Source organism: Rhinichthys klamathensis, unplaced genomic scaffold (genome assembly GCF_029890125.1).
Source record: "Rhinichthys klamathensis goyatoka isolate OS25496 unplaced genomic scaffold, OSU_Roscu_1.1 h1tg000271l_1, whole genome shotgun sequence".
NCBI lineage: Eukaryota > Metazoa > Chordata > Actinopteri > Cypriniformes > Leuciscidae > Rhinichthys > Rhinichthys klamathensis.
The window spans coordinates 1,861,989-1,883,124 of NW_026606791.1; the positions used below are offsets into that span (position 1 = coordinate 1,861,989).

Sequence of the window (21,136 nt, forward strand, 5' to 3'; positions counted from 1 at the left end):
GAATGATTTTGTTTATAGATAACTATAGATTTGTTTAGTTCATCATTAGACAGTGCCATTTTTCTAAGATTTTTTACTTTAATTCTTAGGGATAGTTAAACATGATCTTCATTCACATTCAGCACTTTATTCAGTTCTGATTAACACTCATTCTCATGTGTTTCCCATCAGCTGTCAGTGCACGAGTCGGATGAGGGTACCGATAGCCACTACCTGCTGGTGATGAAGGGGGCGCCAGAGCGCATCCTGGACCGTTGCTCCAACATCCTCATTCAGGGGAAAGAGCAGCCCATGGATGAGGAACTGAAGGAGGCCTTCCAGAACGCCTACCTGGAACTCGGAGGGCTGGGAGAAAGAGTGCTTGGTGAGAAATAGAAATAAAAGACACTTTTGTTTCCTGTTACCGCTCCACTATCCCGACACACACAAAAAAACTTGACAAAATCATTTTAAAAAGGCACAAATATGAATAGAAATCCAAAACATTGGCTCCTCAAAACTGTGAAATAAATCCATTCTGATTGATTCTCTTTTTTTTTCCCTACTTCCATTCAGGTTTCTGCCACGTGTTCCTGCCCGAGGACAAGTACCCCAAAGGATTTGCCTTTGACACCGACGACATCAACTTCCAGACTGACAAACTGTGCTTTGTGGGTCTGATATCCATGATTGACCCTCCCCGAGCTGCCGTCCCGGACGCTGTGGGCAAATGCCGCTCAGCTGGTATCAAAGTCATCATGGTGACCGGTGACCATCCAATCACGGCCAAGGCCATTGCTAAAGGTGTCGGTATCATCTCTGAGGGTAACGAAACCGTGGAGGACATCGCCGCTCGGCTTAATATTCCTGTCAGCCAGGTCAACCCCAGGTAGAGTATTAAAACACACAGAAAACTTCAAAAAATTCAACTCCACGATCCCATTTTGCCTGTTTCTTCCCATAATTTTCTGTAAACACTTAACTATTCTATGGATAAAAATCTCAAAAAAGGAAGAAAAAAAACACATTTAGGGAGGCCTGTGCTAAACGTTCATGATTTTCCCAAGGACATGTTCCTGGATCAACATACTTTCCTATCATCTGATCAGATTACAAGGTTGGGATTATGTTTGAACAGCGTTCATTTCCACCAATCGTATGCTTCTTGAAGTAGGCTAGGGTTAGGATTTGGTTTATGAATGCTTGATAGGAATATTGTTTCTAGGAATGACAAAGGATGTTGTTTGGCTAAATTGCATCATGCTGGTTTCAACCAAGGACATCTACAGTATAATACTTTCAAAAATCGGGCAGTGGTGAAGCATCTACAATAATATAACAAAATATTAGCAAATTATTTTTACAAAAGGAGAATAGATGGCTACTTTTGAATGTCCATCAATGGAGAAAAATGCTTTTGCCCGATAATGGTGCAGTTTTAGTATCTACCTGCACTCTAAACGATGCTGTGTTGTTTTAACCCAAATTTGGGTCAAATATGGACAAACCCAAATGTTGGGTTAAAAATGTAATTTAAAATTTTAACCCAACTTCAACTTTCACTTTCAACTGTAAACATTTTTATTACATTTTTAACCCAACATTTTGTTTTGTCTATATTTGACCCAAATTTGGGTCGAAACAACCCAGCATTTTTTAGAGTGTGCAGGGAAAAACATACAGGAGAAACCTAGAGTGCGTCTCAATCAGATTCCTAGCATCCTAGGTCGTGAATCAGTATATCGTTTACACTAATTCGCACACTGGTAAGGAAGGACAGTAAGGACACATTGGAACACTGATGACTCTATTTGCGGCGACATGACAACATCCTCATTGTACAACATCACTACTGGTATTTATAACTGATGTCATTCTAACAATATTTGTCAGTACTTTGCTTGTTACGTGTACGTGCAGCATTTTTAGCTGAAAATAAATGACCTGCCTAGCGATGTATATTTATGCTGAAATACAATGAAATAATTGTTTTTATTTGAAAAAACACCTATCGCGTGTCATTATGTGTATTGAGTTGAGTTGGCTCACGTGATTTATGTTTCGCGCTTCAGAACTTCCGTTAAGGGAACATAGTGAGCATCGATGCTCCCTGGTTTTCCCGGTGCATTGTGGGACTTTCTAGGGAGCAAAGGTTTCAGTGCACTGGAAGGATTTCGCGATAGAGACAGTCCTAAAAATGTCCGACTCCCTGATCAGTGCCCTGAATACTGAACTAGGAGCTGATTGAGACTAGTCACTCTTCTAGAACTACTAAAATTGTTTGTCAAAATAATGATCCATGTCAATAATAGTTCCTGCAGAGTGACGAGGGGTTTAAGAAACATTCGAGTAATTATGATGCTTTTTTGACCATGTTCACGTCTCAGACACGTTAATGTTGTGATGATTGGTAATTGATTGGTAATTCTTTATAATGTATGTGTGAGGCTAATTTCATTCAGTAATTATTGACTACTTAATAGGAACTATATATCAGTCCTACTTTTGCGATTACTTGCTGATTAGTTAATATTGTTTCCATATTAGTTTATAGTAGTAGCTGAAGTGTTAATGTACAACTCATTAGTCCTGCATTACTTCAGACTTCAGGTAAATGTGGCCCAAATCCAATTTATTTTTTGCTCGTATGTGAATCAGATCTGTTTTTCTCACGGCAGTGTGAATGGAATCTTTGTGCTACTTCCATATATGGCCACATTTAATACAACAATGTGAACAGCAAAAATCTGATTTGAAGAACTAAATAGTACAAGTGAAACTCGAAAAATTAGAATATCATGCAAAGGTTAATTTATTTCAGTAATTCAACTTAAAAGGTAAAACTAATATATTATATAGACTCATTACATGCAAAGTGAGGTATTTCAAGCCTTTATTTGTTCTAATTTTGATGATTATGGCTTACAGCTATGAAAACCTTTTTACAATATTCTAATTTTACATAAGCTGTAAGCCATAATCATCAAAATTATGACAAATAAAGGCTTGAAATATCTCACTTTGCATGTAATGAGTCTATATAATATATTAATTTCACCTTTTAAGTTGAATTACTGAAATAAATGAACTTTTGCATTATATTTCGAGTTTCACCTGCAATTGAGCACTAAGGCTCTCAGTGTGAACGTGGTCACCATCTTAATGACGGACCATTATTCTAAAGTGTTACCAAAAAAAAAAAACTGAACTGAAACTTCTGGATAATCAATGTGAAACTGATTTGTGTAATAATTATTGCTCATTATTGCTGTATTTTCTGATTTTGACACAACCGGAGAGCGAGTTTCCATTTAGTATTCTGCATGCGTGTGTTGTCAGGGATGCTAAAGCCTGTGTGATCCACGGCTCAGATCTGAAGGATCTCACGCAGGATCAGATGGATGAACTGCTGAGGAATCACACAGAGATTGTGTTCGCCAGGACCTCTCCCCAGCAGAAACTCATCATCGTGGAGGGCTGCCAGAGACAGGTACACACACACACATACACACACACACTCACATTCACCCAAAACACTATTCATTTAAACTGTTCATTAGTAATCATAAATAAGTGACTACACACACTCTCTGTGTGTCTGTGTCCTTTAGGGCGCCATTGTGGCCGTAACTGGTGATGGAGTGAACGACTCCCCCGCTCTGAAGAAGGCAGACATCGGTGTTGCCATGGGGATCTCGGGCTCAGACGTCTCCAAGCAGGCTGCAGACATGATCCTGCTGGACGACAACTTTGCATCCATCGTTACTGGAGTTGAGGAAGGTATGAGAGAGAGGGAGGCAAAGCATATGAGAAAGATTGAAAGAAATCCAGAGCAAGCCAGGGGCAACTCATACAAGGAGATTGTTTTCATCTATGCCTCTGATAGATTCCATAAAGCGGTTGCTAGTCGTCCACATTTAACATTCGTAATATAAAATTGTATAAATGTATGTTAAAAGCTCAGAATAAAATTTTCAGGTCATTAAAATCAACACAAATATGATAGAAAAACAATAAATAAAATGAAATAATAAAGAAAAATAATAAAATAATTATTTATAAATATATTATAGTATAGTATAATATAGTTTAATGCAACAACAGTAAAAAGTAGGTAATATTTAAAACAGATAATAAACACAATTGATTTTGATAGTAACTTCTCTTGATAGGAACGTTTTGAAGAACGTTTTTGAAATATGTATTAATTAATTCAAAATAAACATTTATTAAAAACAACCATATGACTTATGGTTATATGTAATATATGTAAAACAAATCTGAATTAAAATGAAGATAATTAAAATAAGAAATATGATAAAATGTTACAATATATCAGATTTTATATTTTTATTAATTTTATTTATTGTAATTTTATCGTATTTTTATCTTAGTTTTTAATAGCATACTTTAATTAAAAAAATTGAAATGACAACAACAGTGAAAAGAGTAGGTCATATTTAATTTAAATATGTATTAATTCATTTAAAATGTATTTTTAAAAACCATATGACTTATGGTTATATTTAATATATGTAAAAAATCTGAATTAAAATGCAGATAATTCAAATAAAAAAAATTGATAAAATATCACAATCAATCAAAATTAATATTTTATTTATTGTCATTTATCATATTTTTATTTGAGTGTTTTTTAACGCTTTAATAAAAAAATCAACAAACAAAACGACAACAACAAAGAAAAGTAGGTCATATTTAAACCATATAATAAACACAATTGACAGATTTCCCAGGCAGCATAAGTGTAACGCAGGGGACTTCTGTGAAAGCAAATTATCATGAAAAATGTTTGGAAAAAACAATACAAAACAGAAACAGTCTAGATGAATGAAAGAAAAGACTCGGGTAATAATGAGGTCTGTGTTTTTTTCTCTTCCAGGTCGTCTCATCTTTGATAACCTGAAGAAGTCCATCGCCTATACGCTGACCAGCAACATCCCTGAGATCACTCCCTTCCTGTTCTTCATCTTGGTCAACATTCCTCTTCCTCTCGGAACCATCACCATCCTCTGCATCGACCTGGGCACTGACATGGTGAGACTCATACACACCTAATGTTTTCATTTGAATAATGGATGTAACAGAAACTGGAGTAATTTTCTAGTGGCAATACACTTTTTTTCTCCAATACTCACACATTAACCAATTGTTGTATGCCATATCAGGTCCCTGCAATCTCATTGGCTTATGAAGCAGCAGAGAGTGACATCATGAAGCGCCAGCCTCGTAACCCCCACAGGGACAAGCTGGTGAACGAGCGTCTCATCAGCATCGCCTACGGACAGATCGGTTAGTGAGCTGCTACATTACAAAAATCTCTGTTATAAGAGATTAGACTTGAAATGAACTGAATAAAAGTGACGTATCCTCTGTCTTTTTAAATCTGGCTATGTAGGAATGATTCAAGCCCTGGGAGGATTTTTCAGTTATTTCGTGATTCTGGCTGAGAACGGGTGGCTTCCCAGTCTGCTGGTGGGCATCCGGCTAAACTGGGACGATCGCTCGAATAATGACCTGGAGGACAGTTACGGACAGCAATGGGTGAACATCAGATCACACAAACTATGCAGTGCATATTTGATAGAACACACTCTTGTCCAAAGCAACTTAAATTGCATTTCATTTTTTTTTACATTTATATTTAGCAGATGCTTCTAAAAAGCATCTTATCAAACTTTGTATTAATCATATTTTCAGTGTTGGCCTGTCTTTTGTCATTGGCTTCCATCTTAGCTATAAATGATCTGCTTTTTGACATAGTACAAGAAATCAAAACAATATAACAGAAGATGCGGATTTTAAGCATTTTTGATCTATAGAACATTTGGAGAGATATTTCTCAAGTGTTCATCAATGCAGGAAAGTTCAAAACCGATCGATAGATAACAAACAACTAAAACAATCTAGCAAAAATAATATACTGTACACTACCATTTAAAAGGTAAGTGTCAATACGGTTTTTTTAACCCTCTGGGGTCCTTCGGCCCAAATGGACCCGAAGCATTTAAAAAAAATTTTTTTTAATCATAGCTTTATCGGAATGGTCCGAAATTTGGTGACTTTGTTGGTACTTGGTATATGAACACCCAACAAATTTGGGGACAGGATGTGAACAGTCTAAGTGGTTGTAAAAAAAAACACTCAGGACCTTCGGGTCCAAATGGACCCGCATAGGAAATGAATGGGAAATTGGCAAAAATGTGAAAATACAGAGTTTTTTTGTGCGTACAATCTACAAATCAGCCACGACCCAGAAAAAAAGCACACAACAGTGAAGGGGTGAATCTATAAAACATCAAGAGTGCAAAACAGACACATCCACACACACACACACTTTTATACACATACACACTAATAAATTCAGATTACATATGGTTTTTGAATTTTTAAAATGCTCAGTTTGTCCATCTCGGCATCCATCTCATTTCAAAAATTGCTTTCATGAGGCCTAGACTTGACTCTAAAATAAAATACAGCTTTAAAAAAAAAAAAAAAGAAATCTATTATATTCAATGGGGAAAAAATGGGTCATAATTATTGCATTAATATTAATTATAAATAATTTTTATTTTTGAAATTATCTCAAAACACCAAAAAAGAAAAGAAAAAATATTATAAAAAACAAGTAAAAAAATTATGATTTTTTTTTTTTTTTTTAAATATGAATCCTGCCCGAACACCCCAAGTGTGACTGTTAAACGAACAACCCCAGAGGGTTAAAAGCATTACTTATGCTCATTTGATCAAAAATACAGTAAAACAGTAATATTGTGGAATATTATTACAAGTAAAAAACTTATATTTTAAAAATGTCATTTATTTTGGTGACTCGTGTCACATGATCTTTCAGAAATCATTTTAATATGCCGATTAGATGCACAAGAAACATTTCTTATTATGTTGAAAACAGTTGTAATGCTTATTATTTTCGTGGAAACTATAATACGTATTTTTTCAGGATTTCTTTGATGAATAGAAAGTTCAAAAGAACAGCATTTATTTGAAATAGAAATTTGAAATGTTATGAAAGCATTTTCTGTTACTTTTGATCATTTGAATGCAACCTTACTGAATAAAAGTATTCATTTTATTCCCAAAAAAATCTTACTGAGCCCAAAACTTTTGAACAGTAGTATACAGGTGAAACTCAAAAAATTTGAATATCGTGCAAAAGTTCATTTATTTCAGTCATTCAACTTGAAAGGTGAAACTAATATATTATAGACTCATTACATGCAAAGTGAGATATTTCAAGACTTTATTTGTTGTAATTTTGATGATTATGGCTTACAGCTTATGAAAACCCCAAATTCAAAATTAGAATATTGTGAAAAGGTTTTCATAGCTGTAATGATAACAAATCAAGGCTTGAAATATCTCACTTTGCATGTATTCTAATTTTTCGAGTTTCACCTGTATGTAAATGTGGAGCATGCAAGGATGTGTAATGAAATGATCTCTTTCTCTCAGACATATGAGCAGAGGAAGATTGTGGAGTTCACGTGTCACACGGCCTTCTTCGTCAGTATCGTGGTGGTGCAGTGGGCCGACGTGATCATTTGCAAAACTCGCCGCAACTCTGTGTTCCAGCAGGGCATGAAGTGAGTATCTGCTGCCCTGGGGCTAACTGACATTTGCTGGAATTAGTTGTTGGGTCAAATCTGAAGCTTAGGATTCGTAGCTAAATGATTGTGCTTGTTTGTAGGAATAAAATCTTGATCTTCGGCCTGTTTGAGGAGACGGCTCTCGCTGCCTTCCTCTCTTACTGCCCCGGCATGGATGTGGCCCTCAGGATGTACCCTCTCAAGTGAGTGTTGCTTCCTCGTGGAACATTACAAAGCAAATTTGATATATGCTACATCAATATCATAGCATTAGCTGAGGAAAAACTCATTAAAATAATGTGAATTCTCTTTTTTTTTTTTTTTTTTTTTTTCTTCTCTCAGGCCCAGTTGGTGGTTCTGTGCGTTCCCTTACAGCTTCTTAATTTTTGTTTACGATGAGATCCGAAAACTTATCCTGCGCAGAAACCCAGGAGGTACAGAGCCTGAATTACTCTCTCACACTGAGAAATAGAGCTTAGCGATATAGCAAGAAAATAGTTTTTTTTATATAAATATTAATATTTATGTATTTTCTCTGACATGGCTTTTTTGTGTACCATCCAAAAGTCAAATTTTTTAATTTATTTGAAATAAGTATTATGCTCATTGTTACATTTTTGTTACAATTATGTGTAAATCATTCTAATATACTAATTTGAAGCAACATTTGATCATTATTAATGTTGAAAACGTTGTTGTTTTTTTTCAGGATTTTTTTGATAATTTGAAAGTACAGCAAAGCACAGCATTTATTTAAAATATTTTATTATACATTTCTGTATTGTCACTTTTGATCAATGTTACGCATCCTTGCTGAATAAAAGTATTAATTTCTTTCAAAAATTCTTACTGGCCCTAAACTAAAATACAGTAAATATATCTATATTTGTAAAATATCTATCTTAAAAGAAAACTAGGATTTTTTTTCTACAGTTTTTCACTAAATGAACCAGAAGGAAGAAAAAAAAACAATACATAGCAAAGAAAAAGCTAAACTGACCTACATATATTTTATGTTTTATTGATGATGCAAATGAATCATTGTTTTCATCTGATTCGAGTTTTGAATTGATTCACTGAAGTTGAATCAAATGAATCAAACTTGACAACTCTTAACATTTTAGTTACTAAAGTGGCAAGAAGAGGATGCATTGCAAAAATCATAATATTCACAATGTTTCGAATATGAATATTCTGTGAATGTTTGATTTTAATATTCATGGTGTTGATGCTGAATTTTAATCACGTCTTTTTTCTCTCTCTGTTTTACTTCAGGTTGGATTGAAAAGGAGACATACTACTAAATTGTCAAATACTTCACTCATCAATTCTCCCCCATTCCCTCACTTTCTCTTTCTTAATCTCTTTCTCTCTCTTTTTTACATTCTACCCATCCCTCCTTTATAAAAACATCATCTCCATCCTTTTACTGAAAAAAAATAAAAAATGAGACGAGATGAGAGGACCAAGCAACCACAGAGGAAGATGACAAACCCAAAGACTACAGCTGAATCTGCCAGTATCATAGTTGTAAGGTTTACAAAAACTGTTAAACACACTGTTAGCATGCGCACACGCACGGCTTTGGAATGGATGTCGCGCATCACGTCTTTCCAGACCCGACAGCTGCATTTAGATTCCGTCACGGGCGACAGGGACTCCTGCACAAACACTGCCACGCTAGATTACTGTTGTTCATCCCGCACCGTCCTCGCCATCGGCAAAATACAAACAACCTAATGATCATGAAATTCATTTAGACTCTCGCCCCCTGCTGGGGGAAAAGAGGAAGACAGCCGCCCCGCTCCAAACCGGTCCCGTCTCACCTGCCACCTCCTCCCTTTCTCAGTGTCTTTTCTTTCCAGGTCGTTGTTGTTGTGTGTTTTCTTTCTTTTTTTGAGTGTTGTTTTTATTAATCATTCCTAACTTTTTAGTCCGATATTTGTTATGTTAGAAGTGTGTCTGAGAGCTGCTTGGTTTCATTTTTTTTCTCAGACACGACAAAGCACACTGCCACCCACTCTCTCTCTCTCTCTCTCTCTCTCTCTCTCTCTCTCTCTCTCTCTCTCTCTCTCTCTCTCTCTCTCTCTCTCTCTCTCTCTCTCTCTCTCTCTCTCTCTCCCCTTGACCCTGCACTGCCCCCTCCCTCCCTGCTCTCGCTCCTTCTGTCCGTTCCCGTCTGTTTGTGAACGATGTGAAGAAACCCCCCCCCCCACCCCGTTTCCCTCTTCCCCTGTTAAAAAAAAAGAGAAAATACAATCTTTCTGTGTCCTAGGAAAAAGAGATTTCTCTCTAATGTCATTGTTTAAATAAGTGCAGAAAAATGGAATAAAAGCAATGTTACAACATGTCAATCAACTGCGAAAAATGAAATAAAAAAGAAGGATCTCTCTTTTCTCAGCTTGGCGTCGGTTTGTTTTTGTGTCTGATGTCTGGTTAATGAAATATTCAACTTTATTTTGTGTAATTTATAGCCATTATGTAAACATGCATTCACGTGTTGTTTGAGGACAAAGTCAACACTTTTCATTTATAAATATCTTTAGAGTCAAGAAATCATTTTATTGGAGTGAATCATATTGTAGTGCATCCAGATGTCTTCTCAGTTCGTAATTCACATGATAATTCTTATTATGCACTCATTTCTGTATTAAGGTAATGTTATTAAAATTATATTAATTATATATGTAAATTATATAAATACTATTAATTTATTTAATATACAATTTAAATAAAATATATATTTTGCATAATCATAATGAGAATTTGGGGGTGAGAAATGTGAATAGATGACGTCATGAAAATGTATTATTTTATATTATATTATGTTGGGGCTGAAATACAAACTATATGTTCTTGTAAGATTCAGCAAGTTAATTGTAGTCCGATAATAAAGATATCCGCTATTTGTTCGATTAACATGGACAGTGCGAGAACTTTTGCCACTGTAATGGGTTTTCTCTGAACTCTGTAAGACTGTTAATGGTTTTACAGTCATTAATTCACTCTCACAGGTTTATAACCTTCTTTATCGTAGGTTTTATGAGTTCAGTGCAATGACATTTATATAGAGGTGGCTTCTCCCAAAATAATATCACAAAAATAATCATACTAAAAAAAAATCTCACTTGAAATCACTCACTAATATCTTAGTAACATTTGTCATTTTGAGGATGTTGTTTTTCAAAACAGAATGCTATCATAAATTTAATTTGAGATATAAAATAAATCCTGTAAATAAATAAATAAATAAAATAAAATTGCTTTTTCAAAGCCATATCACCTAGAGGTGTGGGTCACCCCGTTTAAAGAGTGTCTGCACACACAGATAGAGACAAAGGGCCTAAAACACCTTATATATTTATACAGGCTGTTATATATATTTATATATATATACACAGTTAGGGTTTTTATATGAAAGAGAAAGGAGGAGACGGGCTGCAGTAAAGCCTTTGATGAATTCCCTGGTTACATTCAGCCGCTGTTTCATTTTGATGATGAAGAGGGCTCACAAACACACACACACAGAACCACACCTCTAAAAACAGAATTACAAACATGCCTTGAAGCCAACTCTCCAAAATAACAGAAATATGTCTCCTCATTATGAAACACACACACATACACACACACTCCCCTTGTCAGCTGTCCTGCCTGCTTTAATCTTTCTGCTCAATGCAGACCCCCAATCTCTCTCTCTCTCTCTCTCTCTCTCTCTCTCTCTCTCTCTCTCTCCCCCTTTCCCCCTCTCCCTCTCTCGCTCCACTGTTCTGTGTGATAGAATATCGATCGCTTGCCTCGTCTCAGCAGAAAGGGGGAAGGGAGGGGGCAATGGTCAGATGTGCTCCAAGGTTGTCTCCTTGGCAACTGATAGGTTGAACCGGATAGGTCACAGGGTTGCCATGGTGCCTAGGTCGTCAGGGTCATCGAGATGGGGTGGGGTCATCGGGCTGACCAGTAATGTTTGGGTGAAGAGTAATTGTGGACATGCTCTGTGTTTGGGTGTGTGATGAGTGCAGGTCATGTTCATTCAGGATGCTCGTGTTTGGCTGTTTATGTTGTGTGCATTCTTAAAAATATAGGGGGTTTTACAGCAATGCCATAGAAGAACCATTTTTGGTACCCAAAAAACCTTTCTGTGAACTGTTCTTAAAAGAACCATTTTTTCTTAGAAAAAATCTTTTTTCTCTATAAAGAACCTTTGGTTGAATGGAAAGGCTGGATCTTAAAGGTTCTTCATGGGACCATCAATGCCAATAGACCTTATTCAGAGCAGCGCCATGACAGGTATGAAAGCGAGGCTGTGAGGACCATTTTTTTAATGGCATTCGCTGTAAAAAGCATCATAAAGCGCCAGATCACTTGTACTTTTCCACAGCTCAAATTGTCTGGGTTTTTTTGTTTTGTTTTTGTCTACTGAAGTTTCTTGAAAAGATATTTTTGCAGTGTTTTGTTTGTAGAACAATCCGAAAACACCTTAAATACTGTACAACCCACTGAAGACCCATGTCTATGGCCTCACAGCCTCGCTTCCATTCAAAATCAAAGATGGCGCTGCTGTGAATAAGGTCAATAAAGAACCTTTATTTTTTAAGAACGTAAAGACGTTTTGCCTGCTCTCTACTTCATACACACACTGACACATCACGTTTCATAAGTTGGCGCTCTTTGCTTCAATAGTTGTATTCAAACGGTCCAAAAAAAGAGTTTAACTTTGACGTGTTTAAAAGACAAATTCTCAAATAATAATTCATATTAAAGTTGTGAAGCTTCTGTTCTTCAAAACGGTTGAGGAACAAAGTAGCCCTATGTCAATACTAGCCTACAATATAAAGCAAACGTAAAAAGGAAGTCATTTTCGCGTGTTTTCTTTCGGCCTATATATGTATAAAACACTTTTTTGGGATATATTTCTTATAGCCTATGTAAATCTATAATAGCCTAGGCTACATCACGAATCCTCCTGGAAGCTCTCGCGAGGCGAACTGTTGCTATGGTTACCTCCTGAGGCGAATGGCACTGCACTTTGACTAACTCTACCTTGATCTAACTTTTGTCTTAATAACTTGTCTCGCTACTGAAATTAATGAAATCTATATACTTCAGACTCCCTCAACCTCCTGCTTTTACTTCATATGGGGGTTCAAACCTCAGTAATAGTCTCCACAAGGCATTTGGAGACATATATGATGATCCTGATAATGTTGATCCTGATTCCCTGTAGAGAACGATTCACACCGCTAGATGGCGACCAAACTCGCCAAATCATGTGATTTCCTTTTGATATTTATTTGAACGCCGACTCCGAGTTCAATGTTTCAATGGAGATTCAAGATTCTCCGTATCGAAGTTAATCCTTATATCCAGGTGATATATTGTTACACATTTATGCTTATGCACACTTTTGCTTGCTTATCACACTAAAGGGGCTACTGACACGATTTAATATTGAAAAGTTATTCTGCAATTGTTTTATTTGTGTATTCCAGCCAAAAGGGATTAGACGTAAATTATTTTGTGGCTAGAAAATAAACGATTAGGTTGGTTATAAACTGTTATTATGAGGCCCTTACCTTACTGTTTTATAGTTAGACTAGGTTTACATTGTATAAAATGTTTGTTTACGATGTTAGCAGACACTTTCTCTCAAAAACGACTAGACTCAACTCAAATTTCGAGTCACGTTCAGAGAAAATGTGCGACAGTCCCTCACAAAAAAATAAAACATAAATGTTTCCAGCTTGTGTTTTGTTACATGATAGTTGGTTTTTAGTTGGAACAAGCTGGTTATTTGCTAGTCGAGCAGCAACCACCATGTTCCAAAGACCATGGTATGACCAGGTTTGTTGGATATACCTGTGCCATGCTCCAAAACACAGCTACCATTTTAAGCTATATTTCCAGTGTAGGCCTGGCCTAAAGATCCAGTAAAAAAACCAACAATACACAAGAAATGAATGTTGATCAATCAGTTACAATTAACACTAAATCTTACAGTTGCAGATGAATGAAGTTTAGACAAGTGTTTCAATAAAGCCAAATGTATGTTTTGTGGCGGTAACACATGACAAGGTGTGTCTATCTGAAAGCTTTGATTTGAACCGATCAGCTGTTATGATATTTAATATTTGGAGTTTGTTCCAATGAAGAACCCGATAGAAAATTCTGGACTTGGATGAGCAGGAACTCTACGCTTCGAGGGGATTTAAGCCACCAGAAATGGCTGATTGCAGTGACCAGACTAGAGTGTACCAGTTTGATGAAGGATTTTAGGTAATGGTTCTGCTGGCTATTGCAGACTAGGAACAGTGACTTGGGTTTAATTCTTACAGTTACTGGCAGTCCGTGTAGTGAGCTGAGCACAGGCGGAAAATGAGAGAATTTCCTGAGGTTAAATACAAGTCGAGCGGCAGTATTTTGGATGCACTCGAAGGACCGTATAGCAGATACAGGTGGACCAGAGAAGACTGAGGATGGAGCAGTAGTCTATCTGTGATTTAATAAAGCCTTGACAAGCACTAATAGTGTTATTCAACATATTCATTTTCTTTGTTGAGGAAAAAGTTAGCTTAACTGGCATTAACCTTACTGTATCATATTTGATACACAAATTTCTAAGGCCTGTAAATTATCAACAACAAGACAAAAACTTAACTAAAAAAAAAAAAAAAAACTTGAATAAAATCTACTACATTTATTCAGCAATGTAGCCTTTTTGTATAATTCTAAAAATGTCCACCTTCAGGTTGTCTTTTTGCTTTAAAATCTTAAAAACATAATAACTTTTATATTGTTAGTGATATTTTAAGATGAAAAATCCTGTTAAAAGATCAAATACAATCAGGCTTTTAAAAAAATTATTTGTACATTTCTCGATCATCATTTTATTGCACAGTATTAAGTTTTACCCCCACAAAAACAACTATAGAGCTTTGATCATAAAACTAATTTAAATATCGTCTTGTGAAGTATCATCTCATTTAATGTAACTGTACTGTTATAAAGATCTCATTGATTTACATTACAAGCTATCATAATTTAATATTTTCTGCAACTGTACCAAATGGCATATTCAGGCTCATTTTGGGAAACTTTACAGTCATCGATCGATGTCCAGAAGAAATTAGGTATTAAAGCGTGTTGAAACATGTTCAATGTGTGTAAACCAGGTAGCCACACAAACTGCCTTTCAACCCATTTTATAATTTGTTTTTATATATAATGTGTATTTCAAAGTGAAGAAGGATATTTAATGACAAAGAAGTTGGAGAGAGATTTTATTTTACCCATTAGAAAGTTGTTGCATATTTTCATGAGATATTACAAAGCCAAAGATTTTTTTTCTTTGGAATAGAGTGCACCGATGAATCTGACGAAGCGTCAGTTTTGAATTCATGATGACTTGCATTATATCGAATAGTACTGTGCGAGTTTTATTCGGGTCATATTATAATATAACTGTGCATACATGCAGAATTATAAAGCTCACCCATTAATTCATGTATGATGGATTTTAAATGTGTCAATGTCCATCAAGTGGAGTCCCACTCTCAATAACTCTCAGGCTCCCTCACAAATGTGCCCCTCTTCCCCATCAGTATCCACTCGGTCGTCATGGAAACAGCCAGGATGCTGGGTACAACAAGGGAAAGTGAGAGAAGGAGAGATGGAGGGTGAGGGACGCAGGGAAAAAAAGTGTCTGAAGGTCGCTCACAGATTAAAGGTTGGTGATGACAACTGTTCAAGTTTGTGTCCTCATGTTAATAACATGAAATATTTCTTTGAAAAATCATATTTGTAATGCTGTGTTTTTGCATAGTCCTGCACAGACCCCCAAATATATCGCACTTGGTTGTTGTTCCGTCGGTTTCTTGCCATGTCACGCCCATTGATCTTCTACTTTCTTTCTTGCTCACTCTTTCTCCCTGAAAGAGCCAGATGGGGTGAGCGTTTTTTATTCTCGGAGGCCTCCTGCACGTGCCTCCTATTCAGAGCCTTAAAGCGTTTAATTCATGAGGGGTTTGATTCTACAGAGAAGGGGCCTCGACATCCCTCCCTCCACCCGCGTTCTTTCGCCCCTCTCTCTTTCTCTGATCCACTCTTACACCATCTTATTTCTTCCTCTGTTCACCTCACTTTTTTTCCCTCTCAGCCCCTTTATTCACTCCCTTCCTCTTTTTGACCATTTCTCTCCTTCAAACATTTCTGTTGCTTCTCTCCATTCAGCCTCTTTTACCTTGGCATTCTGTTTATTTGCCATGTTCTTAACTAAATTTCATATTTAAAAGCATGGCCTTACCTTTTGTAAAAATGCAATGCTAAAAATAGGCAGTGTAATAATAGTCATATGTTGTATTTGATCAATGTAATTTAACTTAATGCACATGCAACCATCATTTGACAAAGAAATGTTGCTTTAAGCTTGGGTTTTTTGTTTCATATAGATGCGTAGAGTATGTGCAAGATTGACCCTCCCGCTCTCTGATAATTACACACTGAGTTAGTGACCATTATCCTGTCAGGTGCCTGTTTGATAAAGCTGTGATAAACCTTTCTCCTGTCCTTGCTTTGCTCTCTCACTGTCTTTCTCTGTTCTTGAATTTCAGAGCTGGTTTGTCTCCGATAGCTTGAGATTCTGGGATTTTTATCTTTTTAAGAATATAAAAATTTGGACTTGCTGGCCCCTGGAAACGTTCCCACCTTTCACCCAGCTTCCGCGCTGGTCACAGATAAATATATTTGAATAGCTTGAATAGGAACTGTTATAATTTTAAGAAGATTGAAGAGGTTCACAAAAATCAAGGACAACCATAACTGACATTGAGAGAGTAGTGCTTAAATATTCTCATTGGCTGATTGTTATATATATATATATATATATAAAACAATCAGTAATTCACTTTAACGGCAATGAAAAGGTTATTATTCAGTTATAGAAATGCCTTATTTTCAAAAATGTCACTGATAAGAGTAAAATGAAATACAGTAAAATGTTCATTTAAAAGAAAAATGTCAGACTGGCTTAGAGGTTTTTCCATCTGAAGTCTTCACACACACACACACACACACACACACACACACACACACACACACACACACATATATATACAGAATTGGGATTAGAAAACAATGTGTGTGTAGTCCTTATTCTCTCATAGAACATGGTTTGTCAGATAAAGGTGTGCACGTCCGGTGTGCATGCATTTTTTGGCCATTTATGTTATGAATATGTTAATGTATTTGCTTAATGCTTATTTCAATTTATTATAAATGTATCTATATCAAATGACACAACAGAGCAGGATATAACTAAAGGAAAAATGTGTGTATGTGCGCTATCCACCTTTAAAATACACGTGTTCCCACCATTTTGACGACCTCTCCACCTGTCGAGGGGACCCCGGTGGCAGAAACAGTGGGATTATTTAGTGCCGTTGGGCTTTAATTGATATTGAATGTGGTCAATATTTATTCGGCTTCAGTTAACGCCAAAATAATAAGGCCTTATGTTCGCGACCGACGTGTTCCTGGATAGAGAGGCCGATGCGCCGTCGAGTGAAAATCGATGAACACACTGAGTTAATTATGAGAAATCAATTAAAAGGATGGAATTGTGACTTTTATAAAGAGCGAACTGCCATCGGGATATCGACAGGTCGAGAGGGGCGCGAGAGACACTTCCTCCCAGCGCGCGCGTGTTTGAAGTCTCGAGCGCGCGGCTGGTATCTCTCTATCTAGAGAGAGAGAGAGAGAGGGCTGACACAATCTACAAAGATTCAGAGAACATCTTCCAGGTTTAAACTCCGTCTGTCTGTCTTCATGAAGCTGTATTGGCAGTGTAAAGGGCTTCACGATGCAACGTATTTATATTTGTATAGAGCTGTACATTTATGAAATCTTAGAAATTTGAGCATTGTGTGTCAAAAAAATGTCCAAAAAGGGTCCACTTTTACATGACTTCACCCAACATAACGCTTAAGACATGTGAACCATTTTTTTATTTAATTGGAACATTCGTTTAAGGGTTAAGTAATTAGACATAATTTGGGGAAAAAACGGATTTAAGATTGGTCTTAACCTCAATTGTTTAGAGATGGTTTGCCTGTTAAATGAATATGATATTTAACCAGACGTTTTCATTACTTGTCTGCAAGAAAGAAAGAAAAAAGATATAGACATACACGTGTCTAGCCTAAGGTTTTTCTTAAGCTTTATTTGTTTTTCAGCAAATACAATATTCAAACTTTTCTTATGTTCACTCTATTTCAGAACGGAATAAAAAGTATTCCGCGCATGTTTCTGTTTTATAATCTAATAATTTGATACCTTTCGATTGCGGTGTTTAATCCAATGTTTGCTGTAGGTTTTATTTAACTAATTCTACACCTTGAAGCCCTTTTTTGTGGTATTTAGTGTAGGCTAGTGCTTAAAAAGTAAATAATCGAATTTACAATTTAGTTTAAATATTATGTTGCATTGTTTCAAATGTAGGCTATTTATTGCTTTTAGATGTGTCATGTTCATGATGTAACATATTGCTAAATGGTTACAATTTATAATATGGAAGCATTTGCATTTAGTGTTTAATTATGCATTAACATATTTGCATTTTTGCATATTCAAAAAGCAAACATGCCTTACATAAGACTTTAATCTAACGAACATATTAAAGTCTTGAGTGTAAAATAAACGCAAATTTATGTACAAACTTGAATATTAATTCTAGTGTCTTAATCCCTTTGACTTCAATCGTCAAAATTTCGATTAAGAACTGAAAGAATATTTACTACAGTCTTTTTATTTACGACCTGAAATAACGTTTAGATATTTGAATTTAAAAATGCAAATATGCACTTATTAAATGCTAGTTGCAGGGAAAAGTGTGTACCTCGGGTAAGAGCTATTATTAATGCGTGCATTGATAATGAATGTAATGAACATTTTGTTTAATTTCTTAATGTGTATTTAGATGTATGATAAATGTATCCATTTCAAATGACAGAATTACTAAAAGGAAACTGAACGTGCAGTTGTTGGTAAAAAAAAAAACTAAATGGAAGATGTAAAATCTATGCAATGGTCCTTACTCTGCACATCCTTTTTTTTTTTGGTACTGCTTTAAGACAGAAATATAGTTATTTATTATCATATGCATGCATATGCTACAAAATAAATGTATATTTTGTAAAGTTGTATCTTAATAATTCATGTAAAATAACTCAAAATCACGTAGAAATATTGCATAATAAATTAAATGATAAATCAGTGTAATACAATATTCATGCTTCCACATATTTCATAAATATATTAGTGTGGGACATATCGTTCGCATTTTACAACTAAATGGGAGGTAAGATGAGTGAGAACCTTACTATGTTTTGCCTTGAAGGACTCGTCGGGTTCGTTGTTTTCCCTGCTAGAACATTTCGCTCACCTCAGCAAAAAGCGGCAAAATAGTATCGATCTGTCAGTTTTAACAACAATTTAAACATCAACTTATGGTTCAAAAGGCTTTGACGATCTAAATATAAAGGGAGAAAAAACAACCCTGACATTAACGCTAAAAAATACCATTTGTCCACACAATGTGCAAAGCTGTGCAAAGCCCATTAGCTCGCGACCTCGGTGTCAAAGGGCAGCTGGTCAGTCTCCTGACGCACTGGCCGCGAGAACGCGCATCGTCTTCTGTCTTTATTGCTCTATATTTCATTAGCGAAGAAGCACATGCCCAGCATACACATCAAAACAATATAAAATATTAGACATCTGAGACCTTATATTGTGGTACTGTAAATATCCATACCTATTCATATAGCTATTTCGACTTAAATGAAACCCAATAGGCTATTTTAAATATTGTACCAAGACTTAGGCTACATTCATTTATTTTATTTTATTAATTGTATAATATAAATGATATGCTAAATAATATAAAATGTATGAAAGTTAAATATTTACATAAAATACGTTCCTCCAAAATAGTACATTTTATAGATATTAAGTAATGATATGGTGTGATTTATTTTAAATAAATGTCGCTGGACACGTGTCCTGTCCTATATAATGGAAACAGTGTGTACTCTGCAGTGGATGTCATATTTGGTCTGGTTGTAATCAATAGCTTTGATTATCTTGATCTGATCATTTGACTTTTTGATGTGCCATCATAAGGAGAGTTGGTGAGGTATTGACCTCCAACACTGATGCTTTGCTTTGGCTTTTTCTGTCTTTACTGTGTGTGCTTATAGACCAAATCAAGTGTGTGTGTGTGTGTGTGTGTGTGTGTGTGTGTGCATGCATTTTTTTTATGTAAGTTTTTGCTGTATTACTTCAAACAAGCCAACAAAATCTGATGAATCCAAAAAGTTCATTTGAATGAGCTAAAATAATGATAATATATTGCCAAAAAAGGTTTGCCATTTATCCATTAATGTTTTATGTACAGAATGAATAAAATGATTTGATTGCTTTGCGACAAACACACATACGCATGCACACACACGCACGCTCAGTGAGCTCTCTGCTGGTTGGTTGTCCAGGTGGTTAGAATGCGGGCAAGCGATCAAGTTGAGGGGTTGAAGGTCAATTTCATCCCAGACGAATGACCTCATTCGCTGCAGGCTGACCCCTGTGGTCAAACTGGTAAGGGCTGGAAAGAAAGAGATAAATAGAGAGAAAGAAAGAAGGAACGATTGGTCATCTAACAGTCATGATGTTGTCGTCTTAGGTGTGAATTTTCCTTTGGTCAGATTCCGCCATTGTCCTATTATATTAACTAGATTTTCACTCTCTATCCATACGTCTTTCTTTCTCTCTCACTCGCTCTCATGAATTAACACCTGACCTTGACCACTGACACTGAACCTAACCTTCAAGAGTGCCTAAACATCAACCCCCACAGCCCCAAAATGCACGCGCGCACACACACTCGCACATATAAAGAGAAGGAAGAGAAGAACAAACACACACAGATGTCCAGCTAGAAGAGATAGAAGCTTGTGTGAGGATGTTAAGTAAATGTCGCATCATGAATTGCACTTTAATCTACACAGGATTCTCCTCTAAAAATAAAGCACTTTTTTATTTAATACAATAATGAGCGATGGTGCATATCTCATTTTCTTTTGCTTCTTTTTTATTTTAATTTTTTGAGAAAACTACAGTAATAAAGACTCAAAATGTGAGTTTTGTCATCTAGCTGTTGAAAAAAAAAAAAAAAACACCGCAGGCCTTTTTCAGTTGAAGTAGTAGGCTATATTTTCACTGGCAGCTACAACCATATATATATATATATATATATATATATATATATATATATATATATATATATACATATATAGGCATATGTACACGCACACAAACAATTAACGCAAATATACACCTTAAAAATAGGCTATAGGCTAAAAATAGGTTTTATGTATGGGCATCTAAAATATATATATATATATATATAGTATTAAACACAAGACACAAACGAGGGAATGCAAGGCCAGGAAGAAGAAAAAAACACTAACCATAGAATTCTCCAGACT

General features: G+C 35.8%; 1 protein-coding gene and 1 long non-coding RNA gene across 2 annotated transcripts in view; one reads left to right on the forward strand and one right to left on the reverse strand.

Moving 5' to 3' along the window:
• The window catches only part of atp1a3a (ATPase Na+/K+ transporting subunit alpha 3a), a 33,416-nt gene extending 24,402 nt beyond the window's left edge, over positions 1 to 9,014 (forward strand). The window contains exons 11-21 of the mRNA XM_056268304.1: positions 172 to 364; positions 556 to 868; positions 3,319 to 3,469; positions 3,591 to 3,759; positions 4,880 to 5,034; positions 5,166 to 5,289; positions 5,396 to 5,541; positions 7,471 to 7,601; positions 7,706 to 7,807; positions 7,947 to 8,038; positions 8,880 to 9,014. Of these exons, the coding sequence (XP_056124279.1) occupies positions 172 to 364; positions 556 to 868; positions 3,319 to 3,469; positions 3,591 to 3,759; positions 4,880 to 5,034; positions 5,166 to 5,289; positions 5,396 to 5,541; positions 7,471 to 7,601; positions 7,706 to 7,807; positions 7,947 to 8,038; positions 8,880 to 8,908 (1,605 nt within the window). The 3' untranslated portion in view covers positions 8,909 to 9,014. The remainder of the gene's footprint in view (positions 1 to 171; positions 365 to 555; positions 869 to 3,318; positions 3,470 to 3,590; positions 3,760 to 4,879; positions 5,035 to 5,165; positions 5,290 to 5,395; positions 5,542 to 7,470; positions 7,602 to 7,705; positions 7,808 to 7,946; positions 8,039 to 8,879) is intronic.
• A 472-nt stretch (positions 9,015 to 9,486) lies between these two features.
• On the reverse strand, positions 9,487 to 9,779 carry LOC130102313 (uncharacterized). The gene is made up of 2 exons (XR_008809186.1): positions 9,734 to 9,779; positions 9,487 to 9,666 (listed from the first exon to the last, which is right to left on the reverse strand). It is a non-coding gene; the product is annotated as an uncharacterized LOC130102313 (long non-coding RNA).
• Positions 9,780 to 21,136: the final 11,357 nt, after the last annotated feature.